Raw genomic sequence first — 24,287 nt, forward strand, 5'->3', positions numbered from 1 at the left:
AGTGATTGTCAAGTAATAGTTGAGTTAACTTTGATACGTGCTTCAATCCTTCGATGTCAATACTTAGTGAAAGAGGTATTTTCTCTTTCACTCAGCAGATGGTATTTAGAACACATTTGATAAATGTAATTTTATACACATTTGCATAATAAGTTTTACTATAGAAACTAGAAAAGGAATTGAGGTTATGTTCTGTATTAATGGCACAATTTTTCCATATTCGTATTACCAAAACATCTTATCTATGATTTGAACTGATAATATAGGAAGATTCGGATTTCTTTTGAAATTAGTTTAGCTCGCTAAAGCTAATTGGAGGTGTACGAGAATGTCTACATCAGCTTTGGCGTCTCTAACTGCTACTTACACAGATTCGGAAGGTGAGGAGGAGGAACACGACGAAAGTAATGGAGATAATGCGAAATCATCATCAGGTGACAATTCAGACAATAAATCAGGTACATCATCGCGTCCAATTAGCCCCTCCATAACTGTGACTTCCATAACTGTAACTACAAAAATAGCCACTTTGGTTTCTTATCATGATGATACCATAGCTTCAGATGAGGGAGAAGCTGATGATGATATTCCTCAACAGGTGAGGGCCAATGGGTTGTGCCGAAATCCATATCCAAATTTGTTTGTTCAAGGTGATATTTGTAAATGACAATGATAAACACTCCGATGAAGAGCTATTGATCGAAGAGGGGGTTACAATCCCACCAGAACCTGCAGGGCAATGTTCAGCAGAATTACAAGATAAAATCACCAAGCTGTATGAGAAAATGCAATCGCAGCAGATGGACATGAATGCAGTCATACAAAAGCGTAAGGATTTTAGAAACCCCAGCATATATGAGAAGCTTATTCAATATTGCGACTTAAATGAGCTTGGTTGGTATTTATTTTGGTAATATTTGAATCTATCATACATAGTTCTTTCTAGGAACAAATTATCCCCCTTCTATATATGATCCGCTAAAGTGGAGCAAAGAGTCATTCTATGAGGATCTGGCAAAAGTTCAAAAGGCTGAGATGGATAGGAGAGAAAAGGAAAGGAAAGGCAAGGTGGAGTTTATATCTGGCACAAAGAAACATGAAGAGGATGCCAAGAATAAGCGGAAAAGCAAATGGGACATGCCAGCTTTGGGAGCAAGTACAATTAAGCCTCCAACATTGGTGGCTCCACCAACTTTGACTACTGCTGCGACAGGCACAAAAAGTACTGTTATCTCGGCATTTGGGTCTCTACCGAAAAAGCCCAGAATTTGAACCATCTTAGCATGGTGAAAATTGTCATTGTTTTTGGACTGTACCTACCTACTTTTTTCTACCACTTTAAACATGTAGATTTGATTTTTTAATGCAGTGTTAAGATATCCAAAAACTACTTGAAATTCTTGTTAAAATGCCACGAATGACCACAAATTTTCTATGCAATAATTTTCAATTGGTAGTAGGTTAGTTTTTTATGTTTACTTCTTATGGAAACCTCTAATTTTTAGTAAATATTTCAATTGGACATCAAATTACCTTTTTTATAATATAAAACATGTCTATTTTTATAAAGAAATATTGTATTTTTTACTTGGTATGAATAATCAATTAAGATTTGTTATTTGGAGGTCATCAAATATAAAAAAAAGGGGTTTTATGCACTCTTTACCATATTATATAATATATAATAATCTAATAAACATGTTTAAATCTGTTCAAAAAAGTAGGGGATAACTACATACTTTGCCTTAAAATATGAGGTAGAAATTAAAACTTAACTTCACAGTAAGGCTGGAAATAAAAAAAAAACAATGCAGTGGAATGTCTGTTGGTCATTCATTGTAATTTATTTTATCTAATAGTAGCTGTTTTTGTAAATATGGGTTTTATTTATTACTATTTGGATTGATTCTAATAATAAAATATGTCGATAATTGTTTTTTTATTCTTAATTTGTAAATTATTCATTGCTGCAACAATTTAAATTTTGTGCTATTAAAAAAATTCTGGAATTCCAATCAAACGGTCACTCTTGAGTTTGAATTTGACGTAAATAAGAGGTCAGTTTTGGTTACTTTTTAGACGATTTTTATGCTACGTTTCTTAGTCAAATTAGTTACCAAAAAAGTCAGAAAACAATCATTAAGTTTATATCGCGCCATTGAAAACGAAACGCGATTCGACATCTTTCAAATGAGGGCGCAAACGACAAATCTCATCTGTAGATTTCATTTCTGGGGAACCAAATTATCATCCGACAACGCTGTTGCCAGCTCGTTCAAAAACGGGCACGGTGGTGCGTCCAAGAAAATTAGATAATTTCAACTGCTCCTTTGGATAATTTGCATTTTTTCGAAGCCGTTTCATGTAAAAACAAGAACGGACAGAAAATATCGTTCGGATTTGACCGATCAATATTTCCCGATAATAAAAATTCGCCGCGATCCGGCAACGTCGGACAAGCTGATCGCCGATTCGAGTGAGTTTAGCAATGGCGGCGGTGAGCAGTGGTCGGAGTGCGATGGATCAGCAAAAGGAAACGCAAAATGGCACGATGGACCGTTTAAAAAGACTTTATCCGGCAGTCAACGAGAGCAAGACTCCGTTGCCGCGGGCTTGGAGTCCCAAAGAAAAATACGGCTACATTGGACTCTCGCAGGGCAATTTACGTGTCCACTATAAAGGTAAGAAATGCTTTCAAGGTCCGTTTGGACGAATTCCGTCGCGCATTATCTTTGTTGCGTTTCTGGATCGGTCATTTCGAGCACGGGGTTCGCGACGGTACCGTTTTTGTGGGGTGTCATCGAGTGTCTTGCTGGCAAAAAGCCCGTTCTCAATATCAAACAAAGAAATCAGCTGATCATGACACGGGGTGAGTTGGGTCGTATGGCAGATATCGGGTGAGTGTGAAAAATACGACGAGCCTCGTTGAATTCTCTGCGCACAAGCGATAGGTCGCATAATCCCGATTTGACTTCTGGCTCTGCCGTCGTTTTGGAAAAATAGTAATCTTCGATAAAATAAGGTACGTGCGCGGATATGTACTGTTATGATAATGAGCTCGATTTCGTCGTGCGTATTCTTGTTTTCCGCGACGTAAAAGTCCACCACGGAACAAACGCGTTCGGTTTTCATGCGTCGTGCTTAATTTTTATGGGGTTTTTATTAGGAGGACGGAATTATTTTAGTTCTCGTTAGGGACAATCACTTGATCTGGATTTACTTTGTCAGAATCAGCTGGACGACATCAACATGGTCGTTCGTTTTCACATTTATTTCAATGTCCGAAAGGGGTAAATGGTATATTCTAATTTTAATTTTACCCATAGGATTGTTAAGCCTATTGATTTGGGTCCTTCGAAGAAAAGAAAATTGAAATTCCGCTAATCAGTTGGTTACTTCTGTGACGTAGCGAGAGGTGCTCTATTTTGTTTACTTCCTTTTCGATAACGAAGATAAGTGTTTTGCCGACTTTGCAGAATACCCGAGTTGATTTTATGTCATTGCGTTCTTGAAACAATTTTTAAAATGTTATAAAAAATCTTTTTTTAATACATTTTACAATAAATGAAATTATCTTGTCGCATCTAGGATGCACGCCCTGTTATTTGTTGTAGATTGAATCGAATTGTTGATAATTTGCCATTCCATTACTTTTGAGGTTAAAAATCAGAGAGGTGAAACAGTAGAAGCGTCTCGAAAAAAAGGTGCATGCTGTGCCGTTTTCTCGGGGCACCAAAACTCCGGAGCGAGTTATTTTAGGGTAAATATTTTATGGACCCGTGGAGGGTTCCGGTCACGTGTGGGTCGAACAAGTTATGCCTCCGTTTTTAAACAAAACTTTTGTGGCCGATCGCCTGACATTCAAAGAGCCATCCCCCTGCTTTTCGTTTCGAGTACGCATCCCCAATACATGTCTTCTTTGCCTTTCGCTTTGTCGCATTTCGCGATTAATTAATAAAACCCGTCGCCAGCTTTATGGTTAATAACAATTCGATAACGCAACGTTAATTATCGCGATGCGATTCCACTTTCACCTTGCTCGTGGATATAATTGTTTCTCTATACCCACTGGGACGTGGAAGATTGGGTAGTTTTTACTGTTGCGCCGGTGTATACAGGATGATTCACGTTGAGTAACAAATTTGAAAGAAGAAACGTCAATGAGTTGAAAGCCAAGTGTGGTCGACAGTAAGTGAACTAATTAGGATAGCTACATCCGCGATTTATTTTCGCGGTTAGCTCGGTAGCTTGCTGATGCCAGCATTCGAAAGAAATTTCGTGCATTGCTTGTGCAGGATAATATAGTTTTGTTAATTTGGCGTGAGAAGTATTAGAACACGTGGATCCAAGAACATAATTTGAAACTGCAGCTCGAGCCTTTTGGTACTTTGGCGTTATTTTTAGAGTTGTAACCTACATATGTGCGTGGGTCGTGATAATAAATAAACAGGGGATTATAAATTGCCGCACGGATATTTGAAAGTTAGCGACAGTTATTTTGAACATATTCCCTATCTTCTTTTTAGATTTAAAACCCTCAACTTAAAAACAGCGAGTTTAAAGTTATTTTTGTGTATTACATTTATTTTTAACGCTTTAAACTTAACCTAAAAACGTTATGGCGGTTTCGTGTCAAAATTGACACCTAAAGGGTCCCCGATAAGGACTAGAGGCACTCGCTAGTTCAGTTAGTAACTTCTATTACAACTCTATGATTCCATTAACTCGGTATCCAAGGGGAGAGAACATGGCGAGGAGGCTGCTTGAGCAGACGAAAAAAAAAACCTGAAGGGTGGACGACCCGCCGCCACTGTTCGATCCCCGTCGTGTGTCGCAAAAGCGTAGGTTCTTCGACCGTCTGTGATCCGCATGAGGATCGTATCTCGTCGTCTCCCCGCCCCTCGTGGCGGTTCATCGCCGTCGGTGCCTTTAACCCGAGCCCAATAAATAACCCAGTGGTGTAGGGATCAAAATCAAAGATCGGCTGAGCGGGAGAGGCTTTTAGGGTCCAGCGACTTGTATATTTTGATTTCAAACAGTTAAATTTGTACTTGGCAAAAGTTATTTACGGTAAAGATAAGGATTGGGAAATAATGAAATACATTTCTTCTATGGTTTATCAGGTCAGAAGACACTGCGAGGTTTAAATATCTGTTCATTATTTTATTTATATTGACAAAAGTCAATGGTGATTTATAAGGAAATTCTTGTGTTTATTGCAGTAAGAGTATGTATATAATTTTGGGCAGCTACTGAAGATTTTTGGGAGAGCTTGGCCTTGGTACGTACTAAAAGAAAAATTATTAGATAATTAGCCAGGATTCACCGGTATAGAGCAGGGCAAATGAACGCGAGCGTGGTTTATCTTCAACCATCAAACTCGCTAGCAAATCGGTGCACATATCGACTTCATCGTCTTTTCCGGTGGGCACTCCATTTTCTTATATAGGAGTACTTTTTATGAGAGACAAAAAAGTTCTTGAGGAAATGTTACTTCAAGGGAATACCGGAAAGGATCAATTTGTGGGATTTGATATGTAGATATGGAAATTAAAGTTAAATTCTATGCCAAGGAAGCTGTAAGAATCTATAGAATGTGATATGGCATGGCTATTACCTCTTTCACTTACATTTTGTTGATAAACAGGTGATTATTGCCAATGACGCAGACGAGATTTCATAAATGTTCAGAGGAGTACAAAAATGGGGTCTAAACATTAATCTCAAGAAAATATCAGCATCAGAGAGGAAGATATCAATACAGATACAGAAATAATTAGGATATTCGGAGACAATTGCAATGGAGACACTTATTATCCTACAGACCGAAGGAAAAGAGAAAGAGTCGGACACTCATGGGAACGGGATGTGCAAAATGCATGAAAGAAAGAGGCGTTACAGATAATGATTGGAAAGATAGAAATTCTTGGAGATTCAGATCAGGATATGTCGAACGAAACATGTAAAACCTTTGCCTATTTTAAAGTTAAATTATACTTACTAAGGCAGTAAAAAAATATATTGAAAAATTAGTTTACCTAAACTAAAGTTATGTAAAATTTATAATTTGGAGTGGAAACGGATCAACTGTTTCATCTTGTTCTCTATTTGAAAATTACAGTGGTTTTTAACGATTAATCAATATAGCTACTAGATATATAGAGGCCTTGCCTAAACGGAAATTTTTGAAGCGATGACTATAATTAATTTAATATGCGCATGCGCCGCCATTTGACATCTCGTTTTCAGCTAGACGTAACGGCGTCCAACAGTCAACATGGTCGCTGACAGTTCGTCAATTCGACAGTTAAGTGTGTGGGTGCAGGTGCAGGTTAATGGGTGAAGGCATGCTTGGAAGATCATTTCCATCTCTGCGGCAATATCGGCGCGTCATTTTTTACCGTAGTAGGGCCACTATATTATCTACTAGCTATATGGATGTGTCAATGATTTGAAAGGAAGAAGAAGAAGAAAATAAAGTAAATTTTCGTAGCGTCGTCATCGCCGTTTGCGTTCGTTTTCAGGGCACGGCAACTCGCATCGGGACGCGGCCAGTATCCAGGCGCCCCATCCCATACCGGCCGCCTGCGGCCTGTATTATTTCGAAGTGAAAATCGTCAGCAAGGGTCGCGACGGTTATATGGGCATAGGTTTGTCCAAGCGCGGGGTCAATCTAAACCGCTTGCCGGGTAAGTGAGCCCCCGCCCACCATCACGTTCAAGCGGCGAAGCGATCGAACGTCACTTTTACTTCAGGCTGGGACAAGGACTCGTACGGGTACCACGGTGACGACGGTCACTCGTTCTGCTCGTCGGGTACCGGCAAACCCTATGGTCCGACATTCACCACCGGTGACGTCATAGGTTGCGGTGTAAACCTCATCGATAACACTTGCTTCTACACGAAGAACGGCCATCATCTCGGCACCGCCTTCAGCGATCTACCTGTAAGTGTTTACAAGTGCGGATCTACGGAGTGTCTATATTTTTACCTTTGAAGATTTTTTTTTGTTCCATGTTGCATTGGAAATTGTTTCCTGTAGCTTCAATGCAGATAAACTTCTTTTTGACATCTCTATTTGTAATATAATGCATCAGCCGAAAATTGATCAACAACTATACAGAGCGTTGGGGTTTACGCATCCTCAAAGTTGGTCAAAATAGGAATTTCAGTGTCACTTCACAAAACAGTAGATTTTTAGCCCAAAACTCTCAGAAGTCCATATACATGTATAAATAAACATTAACCGGTCGTCTTTGTCTGCGTCCGTGATGACTTCATGTCCTTGTGATCGGATCGAGTATAAATGAAATATTTATTTATACTTTTGGATGTTGTGAAGGTTTTTAGGGGGCCTTAATCCTCAACGTCAGATTAAATTAATTTTAGATTTACATTTTTAAAATATTTTAAACACACTTGAGGAACTGTATAAACTGACGACAGATGCAGCCAGCCACCTGTGTTCACATTGTTACTATGTATACCAGGCAAACGAGGGTAGTTGTTTATAAATCTACCCCCTTCTTTACACTACGGAAGACATTACAGTCTGCAGTGGCGTCCGCATCTCCGGAATTGCCGCCAAGGTTGTCTCAAGGTTAAAAAACGGTGACACGTGGGACGCGATGAAAAATGGCGCTCCACTTTTGAGAATATTTTTCGAGTCTATAAATAAATACCGGGCCAAGCGAATTGTTACACATCTTTGATATTCGCACCTAGATAAAAAATCTAGAATATGGCTGTTATCTTTTCAGATAAGTATGTAGGTCCCGAATCGTCTACGATTTATGCAAATGACCGCGTTAAAATATAAACAATGGTCATGCGAAGTGGGATATTAATTTTTATAACATTCCGTTCAATGTCGCGCACGAATATTAAAAGGTGCGCCGTGGAGGCTTGTTTATAAACAAATCGGACTTTGCCAATCAAGTAATGTTGCACATTTAAATTAGGTTTATAGCCAGCCGCGTGTCCATTTTTTTAAAAGTAGACTTTAATTGCCTGATGGCCAGAAATAACCCAAATACCCTCGAAACGTTTTAACACGATGAAGAGGTGGGCAACGTTTTGTTGTTCGTTGTTTTTCGCTGTTTAAAATAAAATCTGAACCTATTTAATTATCAATCCAATCTCCACCTCTTCATATTTAAGAAAATTCTTCTCTTTCTAGGAAAAAAACTGCAAAACCTGCCGATATCAGTGAACTTTAAAATTTCATTAAGTATGTCTTCCGATTTGCATTGTATATAAATGAAACTTGAAAAGTGTGATCCATTAGCAATTCTTTTTGAATTTTTATAAATTTAATTTTCTTTTTCCAAAAACTTTATTTTCCCTGGCAATCACAATTGGTGTAAATATTACAAAATGACAAATTACAAAATATTTTTCACTGCGAAAACTCTCAATCTTTTTTTAAATATCTGACCACGCCACTGGATATAACGTTCGGATTAACACATATTACCTTTCAAATTGTATTGTATTTAACGTTAATTTAATTTAACTTTAATTATATACTTCATTAATATATAATAAATTTAATTATCAAAATTAATGAAGAGTAATAAATTTTTAAGTAATTATTTAATATAATAATTTAATTCAATTTTAAAAGAAATGATTAATTGTAAAATTTATTAAAAAACAAAATTGTAGAAAATAATATATTAATTAATTAAGAAATGATAATATTAATTAATAATGCAATGCATGCAATGGCTGTGTGTAATAAAAGAACATTATTCGATTATTATAATTCAATTTTAAAAGAAATGATTAATTGTAAAATTTATTAAAAAACAAAATTGTAGAAAATAATGTATTAATTAATTAAGAAATGATAATATTAATTAATAATGCAATGCATGCAATGGCTGTGTGTAACAAAAGAACATTATTCGATGCAATTTTCAAATTCCGGCTTAATTTGTAATTAGGGCTCAAAAAATGTTCTTCTTATCTATGTACCAATGCCAATGGCAAAGTGCAAAAAGTGTTGAGGTCATTGGAATGGAAATAACATCCGACGATTTTCTTTCAGCCCGATTTATATCCGACGGTAGGCCTACAGACTCCCGGCGAAGTTGTGGACGCTAATTTCGGCCAGGATCCCTTCGTGTTCGACATTGAGGACATGATGAGGGAGCTGCGTGCCCGCACCAAAGCGGAAATTTGCGATTTCCCAGTGCCGGGCACTCAGGGCGAGTGGCAGGCCATCCTGAACAAGTTAGAGCGTTTGTAATTCAGCGTTCAATTTATCTCGATAACATTTTAATTGGCTGTATTTTTTTTTGTTTTTAGAGATATCAAGGTAAACACAAAAACAAAATGTAGAGTTAGTAGCAAAGTAGCAAAACACTATCAATTTTATTTTTTTATATTTTTTTATTTTAATCCACTCGTTTTTGACAAATTGGCAAAAATAGAAAGTTTTTATAAGTTTATAAATGCCATGACTGTGTGCAACAACAATAATTATTTACATACATTTAAATACCACCATTTTCCTGCACACATTTCTCATACACTCTACAACTTTCGACGGGACTGTTGGCTGGCCAATCCATAGTTCCACCATTCCCTATCCAACCATTGGGATATTCCATGTTTTTTAACTTGCACAACATTGTGGGGAAGGACACCGTCTTGCGGCCATATAATCAGCGCTGATATATTTAGGGGTAAATCTGTATTGTTCTATTTGGTGCTCTAAGAGTTGAAAATAATGATCTCCAGTTAACTTTTGATCTATAAATATCGAACCTAAAATATGCAGATCTATGAGACCACATTAATTGATTGGTACCCCTGGGTTTTTATTTCTTGTATTTGTGTAGGATTATTTAAAGACCAATATCGCGTATTTTATCTATTACAACCCTTTCTTGTAGTGAACGAACTTTCATGAGTCCATAAAATGGTTTTCAAAAAATATTATTGTCATTATGTCTATTTAAAAAATTCAAACAAAATTGCATCCTCTGATATTGTTGGGCAGTTAGTTTTTGGGTTTTACAAAATTTAAATGCAATATATTTATATTCTTTCAAAACAGAGTGGATGGATTGATCCCCGAGAAATACTTGTCTCTACATATACTCTAGTAATAGAGAAAACTGGATGTGCTTCATAGAATCCTAATATGTTTGCCTTTTCTTCATTTAAAACATTAGGATACCGGCATACCTTTTTAGCATTACCGTTACCTTTTTTAGCAAATTTCATTGGCAGCCTTGGAAATATCTGTTTTGAAGGAGCTCGGCGCTCTGGATAAAGTGTAATATACTAACTATACGATGAGCTAATGTGTCAAACAGTCAGGGCACTCTTTGAAATTGTATAAAAATTTACTATTTTTACCGATTTATCAATAACGACTGTACTATAGTATAAAGTGTGTTACATCATTGTAATCGGAATAAGATATTCTATTAAACACATATATAATAAACAGAGTGATTCATTAAAAAATATATGACCTATGTTTATATGTCAGAAAATTGGTAGTGTTTTTTTTGTTTAACTTGATATCTATAAAAACAAAAAAGTTACAGTCAATTAAAATGTAATCAAGACACAGTGAATGCACAGTACATAATGGATGTTTCGGTTATTTTTTATTTAATTGCAAAGCAATTGTCCTAAATAAAGATTACAAGAACGCTATGCTAAATATGTTTTTAGGCAACAGCTTATTGGTTAGCAAACTTTGAAGAAATTAAAAATTTTACAAATAATAGATGAAACTATAGAAAAAATATTTTTCATGCAATAACAAATTTATGAGTCAATCGCTACTTAAAAAGAAAATCAAAATACTGTTGAAATTCAATGATTATCTACCTTGCCTTAGTTTTATCTTAATTTGAGAGGAACAAGATGGAGAGCCCGGTTGTTTTTTTTCCAGAATGGTCTCGACGTATTTGGTTCATCACGGGTATTGCAACACTGCCGAGGCGTTTGCCCATATCACTGACCAGCCATTTAACGAAGACATGCTTTCAATTAAAAATCGTCAAAGTAAGTATATGCGGAAAAAATAATTCAAAAATTATTTCTGAGTAAAAATAAACAAGGCGACGAAAAATATACAAATATTTTGCGTAGGTCACAGGTTTTATTATATGGGTTAGTAAAAAGTAGCGGAACGCTTAAATATCTCCAAAACTGGCAAAGCTGGAACAATAAAATTCTTTAAATATGCAGAATTCAAAAATGCTAACAGCTGTGTTGTCAAATTTATCTGTTTTAAATGGAATTTTGAAGTTTTTTGAGCATTATACATTTTAGAAGCGTATCAGTGTTACCAGAGTTGTAAATATGATCGCGAAATCTAACAACATTGCTGTTTGATTATTGTTGGATGTTAACATCAGTTTTGGAAGTTACTTTGCATGAACCCACTTTATATTTTTATACATATTTTATATTTATTTTTAATCAATTTTATTATAACATATTACATATGCAAAACAAACACATTAAACAGGGCACAGGGGTGTTCACTTTCTAAATTATTATTCCATTAAGGAGAAAAAACACATTGCGGCAAATGTTTTACTTGCAAAAATAGGAATGACTTTATTTCCTGCATGACTTCCGAGTTGCTGCAAAAATAAACATGCAAAATTTTTACAATGCGTGTGGTCAATGTAAAGTTAAAAAATAACGTTTAATATAATGTATAATATTTAATGTTAGCTTTTAAATATGCAGTTGTATTATTGTGTTTACTAACCTCTATCATAAAATTATTTTTTTGAAATATTTTTTATGAAAATAATTTCTCTATTTCTATGTTATTCCTGTTATAGCAACTTTTTACGTGAAAACGCAGCACAAGACAATAATAATTCAGTGGACAAAAAAGTTTTTACTTCTATTTGCTAAAATCGAAAAAAATACTACATTTCATCACATGGTCACAATTTTAAGATAAATACAAAGATATTTTTTAGAACATATTTTGATATTGAAGCAAATTTCAAAAATTATTCAACATTTTCTTGTCAGCGAGGTACACAGTTTCGGGTGGGGTTAGAGTGACCCCTCTGACCCTGTTTGTGTTCTATGGTCTTGATCCAAATCAATCAAATCATTGTTTTGTCGATAAAGCTCTGTACCCTTATCGTGCAGAATATCCCATCTATTCGATTTGCTCCCTATTGTCATCTGGGTTTCCCGGCCAAGCCTCTTTCAGACCTTCGTGCCAAGGGTAGGGGATAATTTTTTTCATAATTTTTTTTTCTGTAACATCATAAATAGTTGTGGTTGTTTCTCACAAAATAAGCGAGATTGAAAATGAATTGAATCGTCGCAGAAATTCTAAAGCTGATCCTCTCCGGCCGTATGGGCGAGGCCATCGAACGAACCAGCCGACTCTATCCGGGCCTCCTCGAGAACAACCAGAACCTCTTGTTTATGCTCAAGTGTCGGCAATTCGTCGAAATGGTCAACGGGTCCGACATCGACGTCTGCTACCGGAAATGCGGTTTGGCAGGGGGCGGCGGCGGTGGCGTCCTGACGCCGCCCCTGAGCGCCGCCTCGCCCCGCGCAGCCAGTCCCGTCCAGACATCGGTCATTCAGTCCACGAAGGCGTTCTGTCACAAGACGACCAGCAAACCGACCGTAAGTGAGAGAATCTACTTTTATCGAACTTATACCGAAAGAAAAGTGTGTCTCAAGCATTGGTAAGTGGCTCTTCCGACGTGAGGCGTAAGAGAATACATTAAGACGTTAATAAGATAAACTAATTATTAATATTTTTTAATTTTACATGTATATAAATAAATTCTTGCTATTAAAAAAGGTATATTATTAAAGGAGTTAAATACAAATATAAAACACAAGTCCCAAATTAATAAATTTATTATTATAGGCAGTAGTAATTATTTTTTTTGTTTAAGTTTTTATTCATTTGTTTAGTAAGTAATACAATAATAAATAATGCAAATAAAAGATATTTTTTCACCAAGTCGTTACAGGACAAAAAAAATCGGATGTAGTTTTATTTTGAAACTGATATTTAATTCAGTCAGAGTTCTAGCCATATAAAAAACCAGTTCGATTGCCTAAAAATTTGTTGCAGCGGTATAATTATAATTACCTGTTCTCTTTGAGTGAAATAGTTATTCCTTCCTCAGCTTCCTTTTTCGTTAATTTGCTAGACATTGTTAACTATTTGTCGTCTTTTACTATGATTTATTAATTCTTTCTTGCCTATTTTTTTAGGGGACATCTTAGGTAAATGAATGCTTCAGATAAAAATGTATCTTCAGTGACTAGAATAAGACAAATAAAATTTAACATAATATTTCTTTTAAAAATTGCGAAGTCGTCATGTATTTTTATAAAATAAAAACAAGCTTTTAAAAACGCTATCACAATATCAACACTTTTATGCAGTTCACAATTAGAAATTCGAGTCGGCACTGAACGGGAGAAAATGGCTGTGCTTGAAGCCACGTAATTAGGCCTGGGTCGAAATCGGTTCACTGCGCCGCTTACGTCACTGTACTCTATACTAAATAATCAGACTCTGTATGTATTATGTATAATGGAGAAAAAAAAGAACTAACTCTATTTTTAAAAGATCGGTGACACTAGATTCACATAATACCAGATGCCAATTTCATTCTTTTAACCCAATGCTCGTACATTATCACGGTTTCAGAATCAATCTATCTAAAAAACTAAGATTTTGGTTACGACTTCCACATCGCGAATTTATTCTTCGATGCTGGCGTTACTAACAAACATGCCCAATTGAAAGTATTCATAATGTTTAAATGTTTTTAAATGTAAACGATGTAAACCCGTTTTGTCGTATTTAAATTGCAACGTGGAATCCAAAACTAACCAAAGCAACTTGTTTCGTGTTTGGATTTGAAGTCGATTTTCCTTTAATGTTGAAAACTCCTAGAATCCATAAAAAGATTAAATCGCGAACAATATCACAAAAACTTTCAAAACAGCGCATCATACAACTCGAACATAAAGCTCATACGAAAACAACGCTTGTTTTTCAAATTTTACGTTCGAAGTAGTTTAACATTTTTTTCGCCAGGTGTCTCATTGAATTGTAAAATCGCCAATAGACTGACGTTTTCATATAAGTGGTGTCATTAATTTGTCAAAATATAAGTTTTGCGCGAATTTGAAATTTTAAATTAAAAAATGTATTCCGCCAATGAACAGAGCGATACATCCTTTAAAAGTATTATAGCACAGTGCAAACCTCATAAAGTCCAGTCAGAGCAGTGATGGTCATAGCAGCACATATTTATCTAGTTCATTACTGGATATCGTAAATTGACATAGGAATTATATTAGCCTAAGACATAAGTCACTATACTTGACGTGCACAGCTGTTCTTACTGGAATTTATCTTTTTCTAACCGCTTTTTTAAAAATAACCGAAAAAAAAACAACATTGCAATTTACCAGGATGAATAATATTTTGCACCATTAAATTTTTAAAGAAAACTGAAAAAAGAAAGTAAATATAAATAAACGATAAACGGGCATCCTGGAACTAGAAAAAAATACTTATCTAGTGAATGGTGAATAGTGCAGCGTTTAAAACAATAAAAAAAAGAAATGTTTGCTTTAATTTTAGCAGTTAGCGAGCATCTTGCAATCGTTCTACTTTTGTATAATAATAGTGAAAAGAATTAAGCGAGTAAGAGACTTGGGAATTGTTCTTGACTCACAGTTAAACTTTAAGGCCCATATCGAAACTATTGTCAAAAATGTGTGAGAAATCTAGGCTTCATTTTGAGAACTACCAAAGGATTCAACAAGCATCAGTCAATAATAATCATGTATAATAGCTTGATAAGGTATGTACAAGTAGACAGTTTGGAATCCTATTTATAGTAAATATATCATCAGAAAGCATACCAAAAAAAAAACTTTTTAACATCTTAAACTTTTAGATACCACAGAGATCGGCACTTTCGCTCTTACGAAGAAAACTTAAAATTTTGCAATTTGAAGTCGCTTGAAACTCGAAGAAACTGTTTTGATATTGCTTTTCTTGACAAAGTTGTAAATAACCTTGTGGATGCTTCTTTTTGTATAAATAACTGGAGCCTTAACGCTAATCCATGTCAGGTGCGAACGAGGCTGACGTTTTGTATTGAGCGCTTTAGGGTCAAATTACTTTTCTAACTCTACTATAATAAGATGTGCTCGGACTTATAATAATTGTGTTTTGTCTAAACGGAATAGATATCGATATGTTTAATTTAAGTTTATTTAAAACAAACGTATATAAAATTCTTTAGCTCGTAGTTATATTTTAATTAAAATCTGACCTTTCCTTTCATTGTAGAGATAAGAAATTTATTGCTGAATTTTCCGATTTTGTTAAATGGTATCTCTATCTTTATTGTGCCATTCTGTAATTGGGTAGTTGCGTCTGCCTATTGAATGGCCTGTGTTAAATGACGAACTCAACAATAGGCGAAAAGTGGACTATATAATTTATAGGAAAACGTCGAATTGAGGCCTTACCTTACTGTGTGTTTGATTGCACTTATAGTCCCGGATTATGTGGGGAGCCGGCCGGCTGAGGCGTTTGGAACAATCTAAATTGCCACTAACAGATAATTGTTAATTATAGTCACTAAAATAAAGTCTATCGAAACGACCGCCACAGTGAAGAGCGAAAATCATGAGCGAACTTGCACTTTGTATTTGCGTATAGGCCTCAAAACGTACCGCGAAATTAAAATAATTTAAAAATGTCAAAATAATAGAAAAATGACTAAATTAAAGTAATGAAACTATTAAAAGAACATGCAATTATAAATGAATAAATAAATAATATTAATACTCTCCGAGCTTTGATCCTTATTTCTTATACGAATTTGACTTGAAATGCCCTCCTGCATTACCTTATTTATTTCTTGCCCTGATTTGCGAAACGCTCCTTATATTTCGATTTATCGGCGAATGGGTTTTGCAATTGTCCGTTTTTCGAACAGGTCGAACAGATGAATATGACGAACGCGGCTCGAAACGGTAACCGCGCGCCCGCCATTATCGGCGGCGACGACAGCGACATCGAAATGGACACGTCAGAGGAAGTACAAAACGGTCACCATGGCGCATGCGCCAACGGTAAAGAGTCGTCGCTGAACGGGTATCGGAACGGTAACCGTCGCGACGACAACGAATACGACGACGTGGGTGTCGGTGCCTGCGATGACGAGATGGGTACGAGGGGGCGGGGCTCTTTTTTCGACTATCGGCGACTCTAAGCTGACCCGTTTGTTGCAGACGTTGACATGGCTTGCCACAAGTCATCGTGCGTTAAACCGGCGGTGGAACGAATACTGGAGTTTGGCAGGGAACTCTACAGTATGAGCCAGAGACTGCCCGCGGACAAAAGTACGAAAGAGACGAATCGACAAATGTTGGAGGTAAGGCCGTCATGCGGGACTAATAATATCCAGAAAGTATCCAAATGGCCAAGTATCTCGAGAATAACACAAATGATCAAAAACCAAAAGAATGATTTTAAATTTTGAATGAAAAAAAAACTGTTCATATAACAGCAAACATGACCCCCACCCCCTCCTCTAACCCTCTGGTTGTGGGTAGAGGCAGCAACATTAAATTTTTAAATAGAAACGCCCATTTTTCTAATGGATTCACATTTTATGTCACAAGAGCGTCAGGTTTTGGTCAAAGTTTTCTCTTGGATTCTCGCTAGATGGCGCACAAAAAAATTATCCTATTCGTCAAATACACGGGTCAATGTTATGAAACGAAAACGATAAAAAAATTTGAGCGCAAAATATTCATATTTACACCGCTATAAACATTTAAACAGAAAGTAGTGTTTTGTTCTAAAATGTATAAATATGCCAAGTACAATACAGAAAAAAAAGGGGCCAAGTATCAAATGTTGTATTGTTACTTGCCTAATTTTGATGAAAATTGACTAGGTTCCTAATATGATGAATAGATAAGTACGATGTTTTGTACCAATATCCTTTAAAACATCGAAAGTAAAGCTACATTCTCATGATTGCGAAATTCGCTTATTTTTTAAATTTTCCTGAGTGCCAAAGATATTCTTCAGTTTTGTTGCCTGGTCGCTAGGGCTTAGTCAATGTGAGAGAAAAATTTGATTCTGCAAAAAAATATATTGTACTTTGTAGATTGTAGAAGAGAATTAAACACACCTTTGAGTATGCCAGGCCGTTTTTTTTTCTTTACGTAAATATCAAGATTGCGTTAAATATTTTTTTGTCGTTTTTTAATAACAAACTCTCTAGATTTTAGTTATTCTCGGGTTAGATGCCTTCGTTTTCGGTAGATTTAAGAAAATCTGATGGAATTTTGACGTCACTTGCACTTGCGTCACTCGTTTTGCACAAATGTAAATGTAAAAAGTATAGTATGCAACACATTTGTTAACTTTTTCAGACACACTCATTTATAAGTGATTAGTGCATAATTGTATATTTTAGAATAGGGAATAGAAAAAATATTAAAAGTCGGACTAATGACATTGACCCCTGTACTTATCGACAAATAGGATAAATCGTTTTTTGTTTTTTTTTTTTACAAAATATTCTACTTATTTAGTTTTTTGCTTTTGCTTTTGCTTAAGCATTGGCTTTATAATACGGTTGTTAGGTCTATGTGGTTGAAGCAAACAGTAATAAATTATATCTTATTTGTCGACTTCTGTTAGCAGTTGACTTTTCTCACTAAAAGAAAATGACCAAATTTTTAAGTAACCAGTTCACTTACACTGATCAGTCCGACTGTTCGCTTAATGCACCCTAACCTTTAGTTCCACGATCCAATAGGTAATCATTTCTAGTTATTGGTTGCTGAATTTTATATCAATTAAAATGTTTAGTTCTTGTTTTTGATTAACTGTGGGAGTAGTAGGATTAGGGATAATGTAATGTGAGTTTTTATTTGATGCCGTCCAGTAATTTAAAAATTTGAATATGCTTTCTAAGGAAAGTAGCCTTAAACCGAAAAGATTTGACATTTCATTGCGCCATTTTACGTTCTCAATTATTGTTATACCCTTCCCCATTTACGAGCTCCACAATCTTTAAATTCGTTTGAACTATTGAAAGCTTCCATATGTTATTTGGTGTCGTAGATTGTCGTAATAAGATAAGCAAAGTACTCAATTTTTGATTTTAGTGGTTTGAAATTCTTAGGTTCTTTGTTATAATAATTTTACAATTGAAAAATTGCTTTTGACATTTTATTTTAGTCACTTTTACTCTCCTTTTGGTATATTTTATGGCAGAGTCGACTAATTTGAATGATTGAGCGTATTAGTTAACTATTAAGAAAACTTTAGAAAGAAAAAAGAAGTGTTTTTTTTTTTAGTATGGGGAGGAGTGAAAATCAAGAAAGTCAATATTTCTTACAGCAATGTTTCCTGTATTAATTTAAAAGTCAAGTTTCAAATGGTAAAAAAACAAAGACGAAATACTTTAATTTGGGATAATTTTTTCCCTCGAATTTTAATAAAAAATTGTGCTGTTTTTTGTTTCAGGATGCATTTAGTTTATTAGCCTACTCGAATCCTTGGGCGAGTCCCGTCGGTTGGCAATTGGAGCCGTCGCAGCGGGAGGCCGTGTGTGCGTCCTTAAATTCGGCCATTTTAGGTGAGTGGGGCGGTAGGAGGCACCTTGATTCCTGTTTAGAAGTTTCTCTAAACCAAATAATATGAAGTTTGTTTCCATCCAGCAGGACGTGCAGTGTCGCTGCAACTGTAAAAATATTGGGAAAATTTAAATTGCCATCTATTGTAGCGCCACATTTGGAAAAATTTCCGTCTTTAGTTTACCATAATTTTTCATTGGAACACTGAAGCAACATGTACCATATTATTTTATCACAACTGATTTTTTTTAGGTTAATTTTATTTCGCAATTTCGTAACTAATCATTTGGTTGGTTTCCTACGAAAATTGTGCAAAATCGTTCTTTTTTTTTGCCGCAGAACTGTACAGTAAACTGCCGAAATCGTCGCTGGAAATGGCGACAGGCCACGCGTACGAACTAACCCGCCTGATGTCGACGTGGGGCCTCGGCACGTGCGCTTTCGTGTCCCCAACCGATTTGCTAACTACCATCTGTTAACAATAATATATTCAAATATCCCGCCTTCGAATTTCGAGTTTTCGTTGAGCGCGTTTTGTGTTTTTTTTTTTCGTTCTGCTTTTTATTTTCAAATATATAGGACATCGATCGTTCGGACGGAGAGGCTCCATTTTGTTTTATCCGGATCTAATGCGCTTGATTTCTGGATTCGAGGACGAATTTTTTTCTCAGCCTAAAAAAATTCTACTCTGTGACGATAAAATCGACACTTCTTAGTTTTCATTAGAATAAATACTGTTTGCGAGCAAATAATCCTGAAAAAGTTGAAAGGGCTGCCCGGAGGTTACTGATAACGGTTAGAATGCGCATAAATAAACAGGTCGCCCAGTTGCTTCATATCAGTTGCTTTTGGAAAACAAATTTTTCGCACTTTTGTTTCCAGACTTTGTGTTTGGTCATGTGAACTTGTGCTATAGTAAATATATCGGCTATAACAGAAGGACTTTCATTGGTTAATGACATTTCACTATGCACGACAAGTTGGTGTAAGTGCTAGTAAACAACAGAAATATTGGAAAAACGGATATTCGAGAAGCAAATTTTTATCAAAGAGTAGTAAAAACAATACGAAACTTTAGATTCCGCGCTTGCGAAATTCTTCTCCCATAAATCGCTACATGCGTGTCATTATTTAAAAAAAAGTGCAATATTGTCGTCTTCGTCCAAAAATCAAGCGCCACTTCGTTTACCGTAGCCGCAAAACCGTTAGTACTATCTATGTTCTCTGCCGGCAGAATCGAACCATAAACCACGAAAGCCGCCGCTAGAGGTCGCGATGGCCCACGCCCACGAACTCGTCCGCCTGATGTCGACGTCGGGCTTGGGTTCGTGCGCCTTCGCGTCCGTTTCGGACGTACTCGAACACCATCAGGCGCAGGCGCAACAGCAGCAGCAGTGACCCCCGCGTGCACCGCGGCGCGATCCGCCCCTCCGATGAATTCGCTCTCGACTGCCATTTTACACGATACGTAGTCCCCGTTAAACCGGGCACAGCCCGGTAGGATAGCGGTCGCGTCCCAGCAGGTGGTATTCCGGTCGGTTGGCGCGGTCGCGGGCGTCCTTGGTGATGTAGTGGTATAGCACGTTGAGAATGCCATCGACGCAGCTTACACCCAAATTATACCGGGAACCTCCAAAAAGAATTTTTTTTATAATAATTTTTCTGGTGTTTCGCAGAATTCGTGGGTTCGGTAAGTATCGCTTTTGTGGTAGGTGTGTCGTCCGTCGAGCTGTGTGTTTTCGTGAACTTCGAATTTTTAAAATAGATTATGTAAAAAAGCCCACTCTGCTTTTTATGGCTAATCGAAAAATAATAATAATGAAAGGATTGAATAATTTTCGATTCGGTTTATAATTCGTGTTCGTAGACGGAATCAAACAAATGTTTTGCCCTTAACTAATTGTTTTATAGTTCGAAAATGCAAAGAATTAGCACAAATACATATCCACGCTATTTACAAACTAAACATTTTTTTTTTGATTTGTTTTGTTATTTCTATTAAAATTTTCTTGGACGCCAGTGGAGACCTTTGATGGTGAGGAGTAACAAATATATGGAGAGTTCGGGGTGGGACGTTTGGGTGTGAGGGTAAGTCGTCGACCTTGGCTGGTCTCGTGTAAAAGGAAAATGCTGTCAATAATGTGATAAAATCTTAAGTAGAAACACGGGGGTCATTTCTTGTTCGGCTTTAATTTTGATTGTTTATTGTTTTTTTTTTTTAATAATTCATTGCGACTTCAATAAACACGTGTAAATAGGAGATAATTTTTTTATGTTTGTACATAAGAAAACGCGTAAGCGCGGACGACAAGAAAATTATAAAACAGAGAGTTATATTATTATTTGTCCAGGTTTCGTTTTGATTTCCGTTTTCGTTTTTGGGCGTTTTTTAACAAATTATTAAAGAGTTATTGTGTAAGGTGTTTTTATTTTTAATGTAGACATATACCGTTTTTTTAGAGACGCAAATTGTACATAAATTATAAAATGTTATAATTTATCGATAATAAAAAAAATAATAATGGAAATTTGGTTTTATTGAAGCAGGATTGTTATCGCAGATTCACGTAACACTATCATTAATTTAAAAATTGAAGTCAAAGGTTAAATGACTTTTTTAGCAAATTCAACAACTCAAGTAAATCATTTAGTGTTGGGACTGGTCAACTGACTAGTGAAAAAATGTATGAAATAACATCCGGCAAATATCAGTTTTTAATAAAAAGATGTATTTTATAATAAATTATTGTGTTTGTGATGTCCAATTTACCTATAACCCTCTTAAAGGGTTACGAATACGATACTTAGCAATTCGGAGAATCCCAATAATAATATCGACCCCATTTGGTTCCCAGAACGACGGCGATGAAACACATAACATAAATATAGATATCATGGTATTTTTCAAATTATTTCAGTCAATTGACTCAAAAAAAAATGGCCGGTCAATTGCACAACCCTAAAACCATTTACGTTCAAGAATAGTGGTAGATTCACGCAACCATTCATTAGCATTAACACCCATTTAAAATTTATAGTAAAAAGTTAAATTTCTTCTTTAGTAAATTCAGTTTACCATTAACACCTTTAACTTTTCATTAGTTTCGTTAAAATCGAATTGTCTGTTATTCCAAACTCAACTTTTGAATTCATAACCGCAAAATAACTTGACAAGTACATTAATTTTAAAATCATCTACATCTAACCAAAATCCTAACAAAAACCGAAAACGAGAACTGCAATTCATCCACAGTTTCGCAAATGATCGAATGCCACAGACCACCAACGTTTATGTTTATGATAAATGTTAGACTGTGATGATAAAAAAAGCTTCATTTTCGTTGATTTTTTCGTTTCTCCACGGCATTAAGAAATTATTCAATAGGGACGTTATTAAAACTATTACGATTGGGCATACGTAATCTTCAAATTACAGAGACACGAGTTTTTCAGCGCAGCGCCATCGTACCGTCTCCTCGACAACTAAATTTGCATTATTGGTGATTTTCGTCCGCGCTTCATGCGATTGAATCGCGAACCCACCCCGCCGAGCGCCGCTGGCTGACGGCGCCGTGACGCGCGCTTCCTTTGGGCGACGCAGGCGCGCCGCTTCTCCCACGATCGAACCGGTGCGTATCGCGCACAGCAACCGTGTCGTTGTGCGAGAGTCGTGGGCCGGGTCGCCGTTTTTAAAACCGATCGCGGAGAGAGAGTCCGACAAAGGCCACACACGGCGAGAGAGAAGAGAAAAAAAAATAAACGAGCGGGTGCGTTTTCCGACGACGACATAATTATTATCGACATGGCCGCCGCGATCTATCCGTTCCATTGTTGAACGTCCCGCTGGCGAGACAGCGCGCGGCGCGTCAGTGTTTTTGTTTCCCCCGGTCGGGCAGGTCAGCAGAAAACCGGCGCGACGTTGTTTTGTGGGGAGGCTACGTGTAAAATGGGGTGCACCTCGTCGGCCGAAGAGAGGGCCGCGTTGGCCAGGAGCAAGCAGATCGAGAAGAACCTGAAAGAGGACGGTATCCAGGCGGCCAAGGACATCAAGCTGCTCCTCTTGGGTGAGTTGCTGCGTTAGGGCGCGCGGGGGTGAGGTTCGATACGTCGTCGGCCCCGTGTTGCCAAACGTCGTCGTTTCCGCGTTTGCGAATATTTTCGCATCTAGTCGCCTGAGGCCGCGCATATTTAAGAAATCTCATTCGTGTCAATATTCGTAGCGAACGCTCGGTAAAAAGAGCCTTAAACGTTAAAATGATTCCCGCCATTTCGCTGCGATTTGATGCGAACGTTCTTTTCGGCACACAGAAATTCGTATCGGCATCGTGGAAAGGGTGTGTGATATGCTCGCTCGTATTGATGTCGAAGCGATCCGACTATGCCGTCGTTTTTACGTCCGCATACGCGACGAGGGCGGTTTTTATGAAAATTTAGAAAATTTGAATACTAACTAAAACTAACGAAATTCATTGGAGCGTTGATTTTAACACGGACATGATGGTGGGACCCTGGTGTAATGTTATACGAAATCGAAATTCAATCTCGTAGGTCATGTAGATGAAGTTGGCGTTGGGCGTGCAACAAGTTTACACTCGCTGATGGTTTGGACGTCATTAACGTCCCATTAAAAATTTCGGTCTGGTTTCCGGCGCAAATCAGAAAATCGATTATATATGTTTTTCGTATCGACTTAATGAAAAAATAAGTTTAAAAAAATTGTAATTTTCTCGAAACGCTTTTTTAATGGAAAAAGGTAAATCAATTTGTTTCATTCCCACTTTTAACTCAGGGTGGTCATTTTTTTAACTTTGCAATTCGAAAACGAAAAGGTATAGGGATTACGTAAATGTGTCACGGTATCGCACAAGATCAGGAGTTGAAGTGATGCCTTCAAATCTAGACAACCTTTGAGCCAAACTACTTAAATCCTTACGAATAACATTAGCCATGTGTCAGCTGCTCCTTATCGTAAGGATAAGTTTATTTTTAGTTTTTACGCTACATGGCATTTTGGTCACTCTCGTATATTCTTTATCCTGAAACTTATCGAAAAAATAAAATAGCTTTCTGATGTATGTGTTTACTATTTTTGAGTTAAAAACAAAACTTATGTTTTTTTTTAATGATTCTTGGCTTCAGATTTTGACGTATCAATTTCTTTCTCAATTTTTATACGTGTATACCACAAAAAAAATCCATCTGTTTCCTTTCTCTGTCATCTTTAATGTTAAAAGCAGCAAATATTTCAAAATCGGTTGCCAAGCAAAAACTTATAATAGCTTCTCTCGAATTTCCGTCATTATTCGAAGAAATTGATGACTATAAATTAAATAAAATTACCAAAACAAGGAAAATAAACTCTTTTATAAATCAAAAGGCGATCCAAAAACCGATTAGATATATTATTAAATTATTACGCCTTTAATTTTTGAAAATTGTTATCTACTTGCATATTGCATGAGAAAAAGAGCATACTGTTTTTTGAAAAAGTAAAAAAATGTAGTTATTTATAAACTACAGGGTGTTCCTGAAATGTTTGGTTTGTAATGATCTATACCACTATCAACGAAAAAAACCTATAACAATGTTATTTTAGTTTTTAGTTGTTTGGTTTTATGGAAAAG

At 36.4% G+C, this 24,287-nt stretch overlaps 3 protein-coding genes across 5 annotated transcripts in view; all 3 read left to right on the plus strand.

Moving 5' to 3' along the window:
- Positions 1-11: 11 nt before the first annotated feature.
- On the plus strand, positions 12-1,925 carry LOC132700923 (SAP30-binding protein). Of its 2 annotated transcripts, XM_060668528.1 has the most exons (4): positions 23-75; positions 372-598; positions 651-894; positions 947-1,925. In XM_060668528.1, the coding sequence occupies exons 1-4, from the start codon at positions 54-56 to the stop codon at positions 1,270-1,272; spliced, it is 819 nt and encodes a 272-aa protein (XP_060524511.1). In that variant the 5' UTR covers positions 23-53; the 3' UTR covers positions 1,273-1,925. The 2 variants fall into 2 exon arrangements, with proteins under 2 accessions (XP_060524503.1, XP_060524511.1); XM_060668520.1 differs by having other exon boundaries at positions 12-598.
- Positions 1,926-2,482: 557 nt separating this feature from the next.
- On the plus strand, positions 2,483-21,191 carry LOC132698415 (ran-binding protein 9). 2 transcript variants are annotated; one of them, XM_060664458.1, is made up of 10 exons: positions 2,483-2,681; positions 6,525-6,689; positions 6,756-6,946; positions 9,053-9,237; positions 10,919-11,031; positions 12,332-12,639; positions 16,002-16,233; positions 16,297-16,439; positions 18,554-18,665; positions 19,898-21,191. In XM_060664458.1, the coding sequence occupies exons 1-10, from the start codon at positions 2,489-2,491 to the stop codon at positions 20,059-20,061; spliced, it is 1,806 nt and encodes a 601-aa protein (XP_060520441.1). In that variant the 5' UTR covers positions 2,483-2,488; the 3' UTR covers positions 20,062-21,191. The 2 variants fall into 2 exon arrangements, with proteins under 2 accessions (XP_060520441.1, XP_060520448.1); XM_060664465.1 differs by having other exon boundaries at positions 19,003-20,039.
- Positions 21,192-22,306: 1,115 nt separating this feature from the next.
- The window catches only part of LOC132696185 (guanine nucleotide-binding protein G(o) subunit alpha), a 64,385-nt gene continuing 62,404 nt past the window's right edge, over positions 22,307-24,287 (plus strand). Inside the window, exon 1 of the mRNA XM_060660879.1 lies at positions 22,307-22,727. Within this exon, the coding sequence (XP_060516862.1) occupies positions 22,610-22,727 (118 nt within the window). The 5' untranslated portion in view covers positions 22,307-22,609. The remainder of the gene's footprint in view (positions 22,728-24,287) is intronic.

This window comes from Cylas formicarius, unplaced genomic scaffold (assembly GCF_029955315.1).
Source record: "Cylas formicarius isolate icCylForm1 unplaced genomic scaffold, icCylForm1.1 PGA_scaffold_10__41_contigs__length_53128322, whole genome shotgun sequence".
Taxonomy (NCBI): domain Eukaryota; kingdom Metazoa; phylum Arthropoda; class Insecta; order Coleoptera; family Brentidae; genus Cylas; species Cylas formicarius.

Excerpts from the sequence above, each read along its gene's own strand:
- LOC132700923 (XM_060668520.1), top strand. The coding sequence starts at position 329 with ATGTCTACATCAGCTTTGGCGTCTCTAACTGCTACTTACACAGATTCG. Across the intron at positions 599-650 it reads ATGATGATATTCCTCAACAG|GTGATATTTGTAAATGACAA; the intron begins GTGAGGGCCAAT and ends TGTTTGTTCAAG. Across the intron at positions 895-946 it reads TTGCGACTTAAATGAGCTTG|GAACAAATTATCCCCCTTCT; the intron begins GTTGGTATTTAT and ends AGTTCTTTCTAG.
- LOC132698415 (XM_060664458.1), top strand. The coding sequence starts at position 2,489 with ATGGCGGCGGTGAGCAGTGGTCGGAGTGCGATGGATCAGCAAAAGGAA. Across the intron at positions 6,947-9,052 it reads CCGCCTTCAGCGATCTACCT|CCCGATTTATATCCGACGGT; the intron begins GTAAGTGTTTAC and ends ATTTTCTTTCAG. Across the intron at positions 18,666-19,897 it reads CTTAAATTCGGCCATTTTAG|AATCGAACCATAAACCACGA; the intron begins GTGAGTGGGGCG and ends CTCTGCCGGCAG.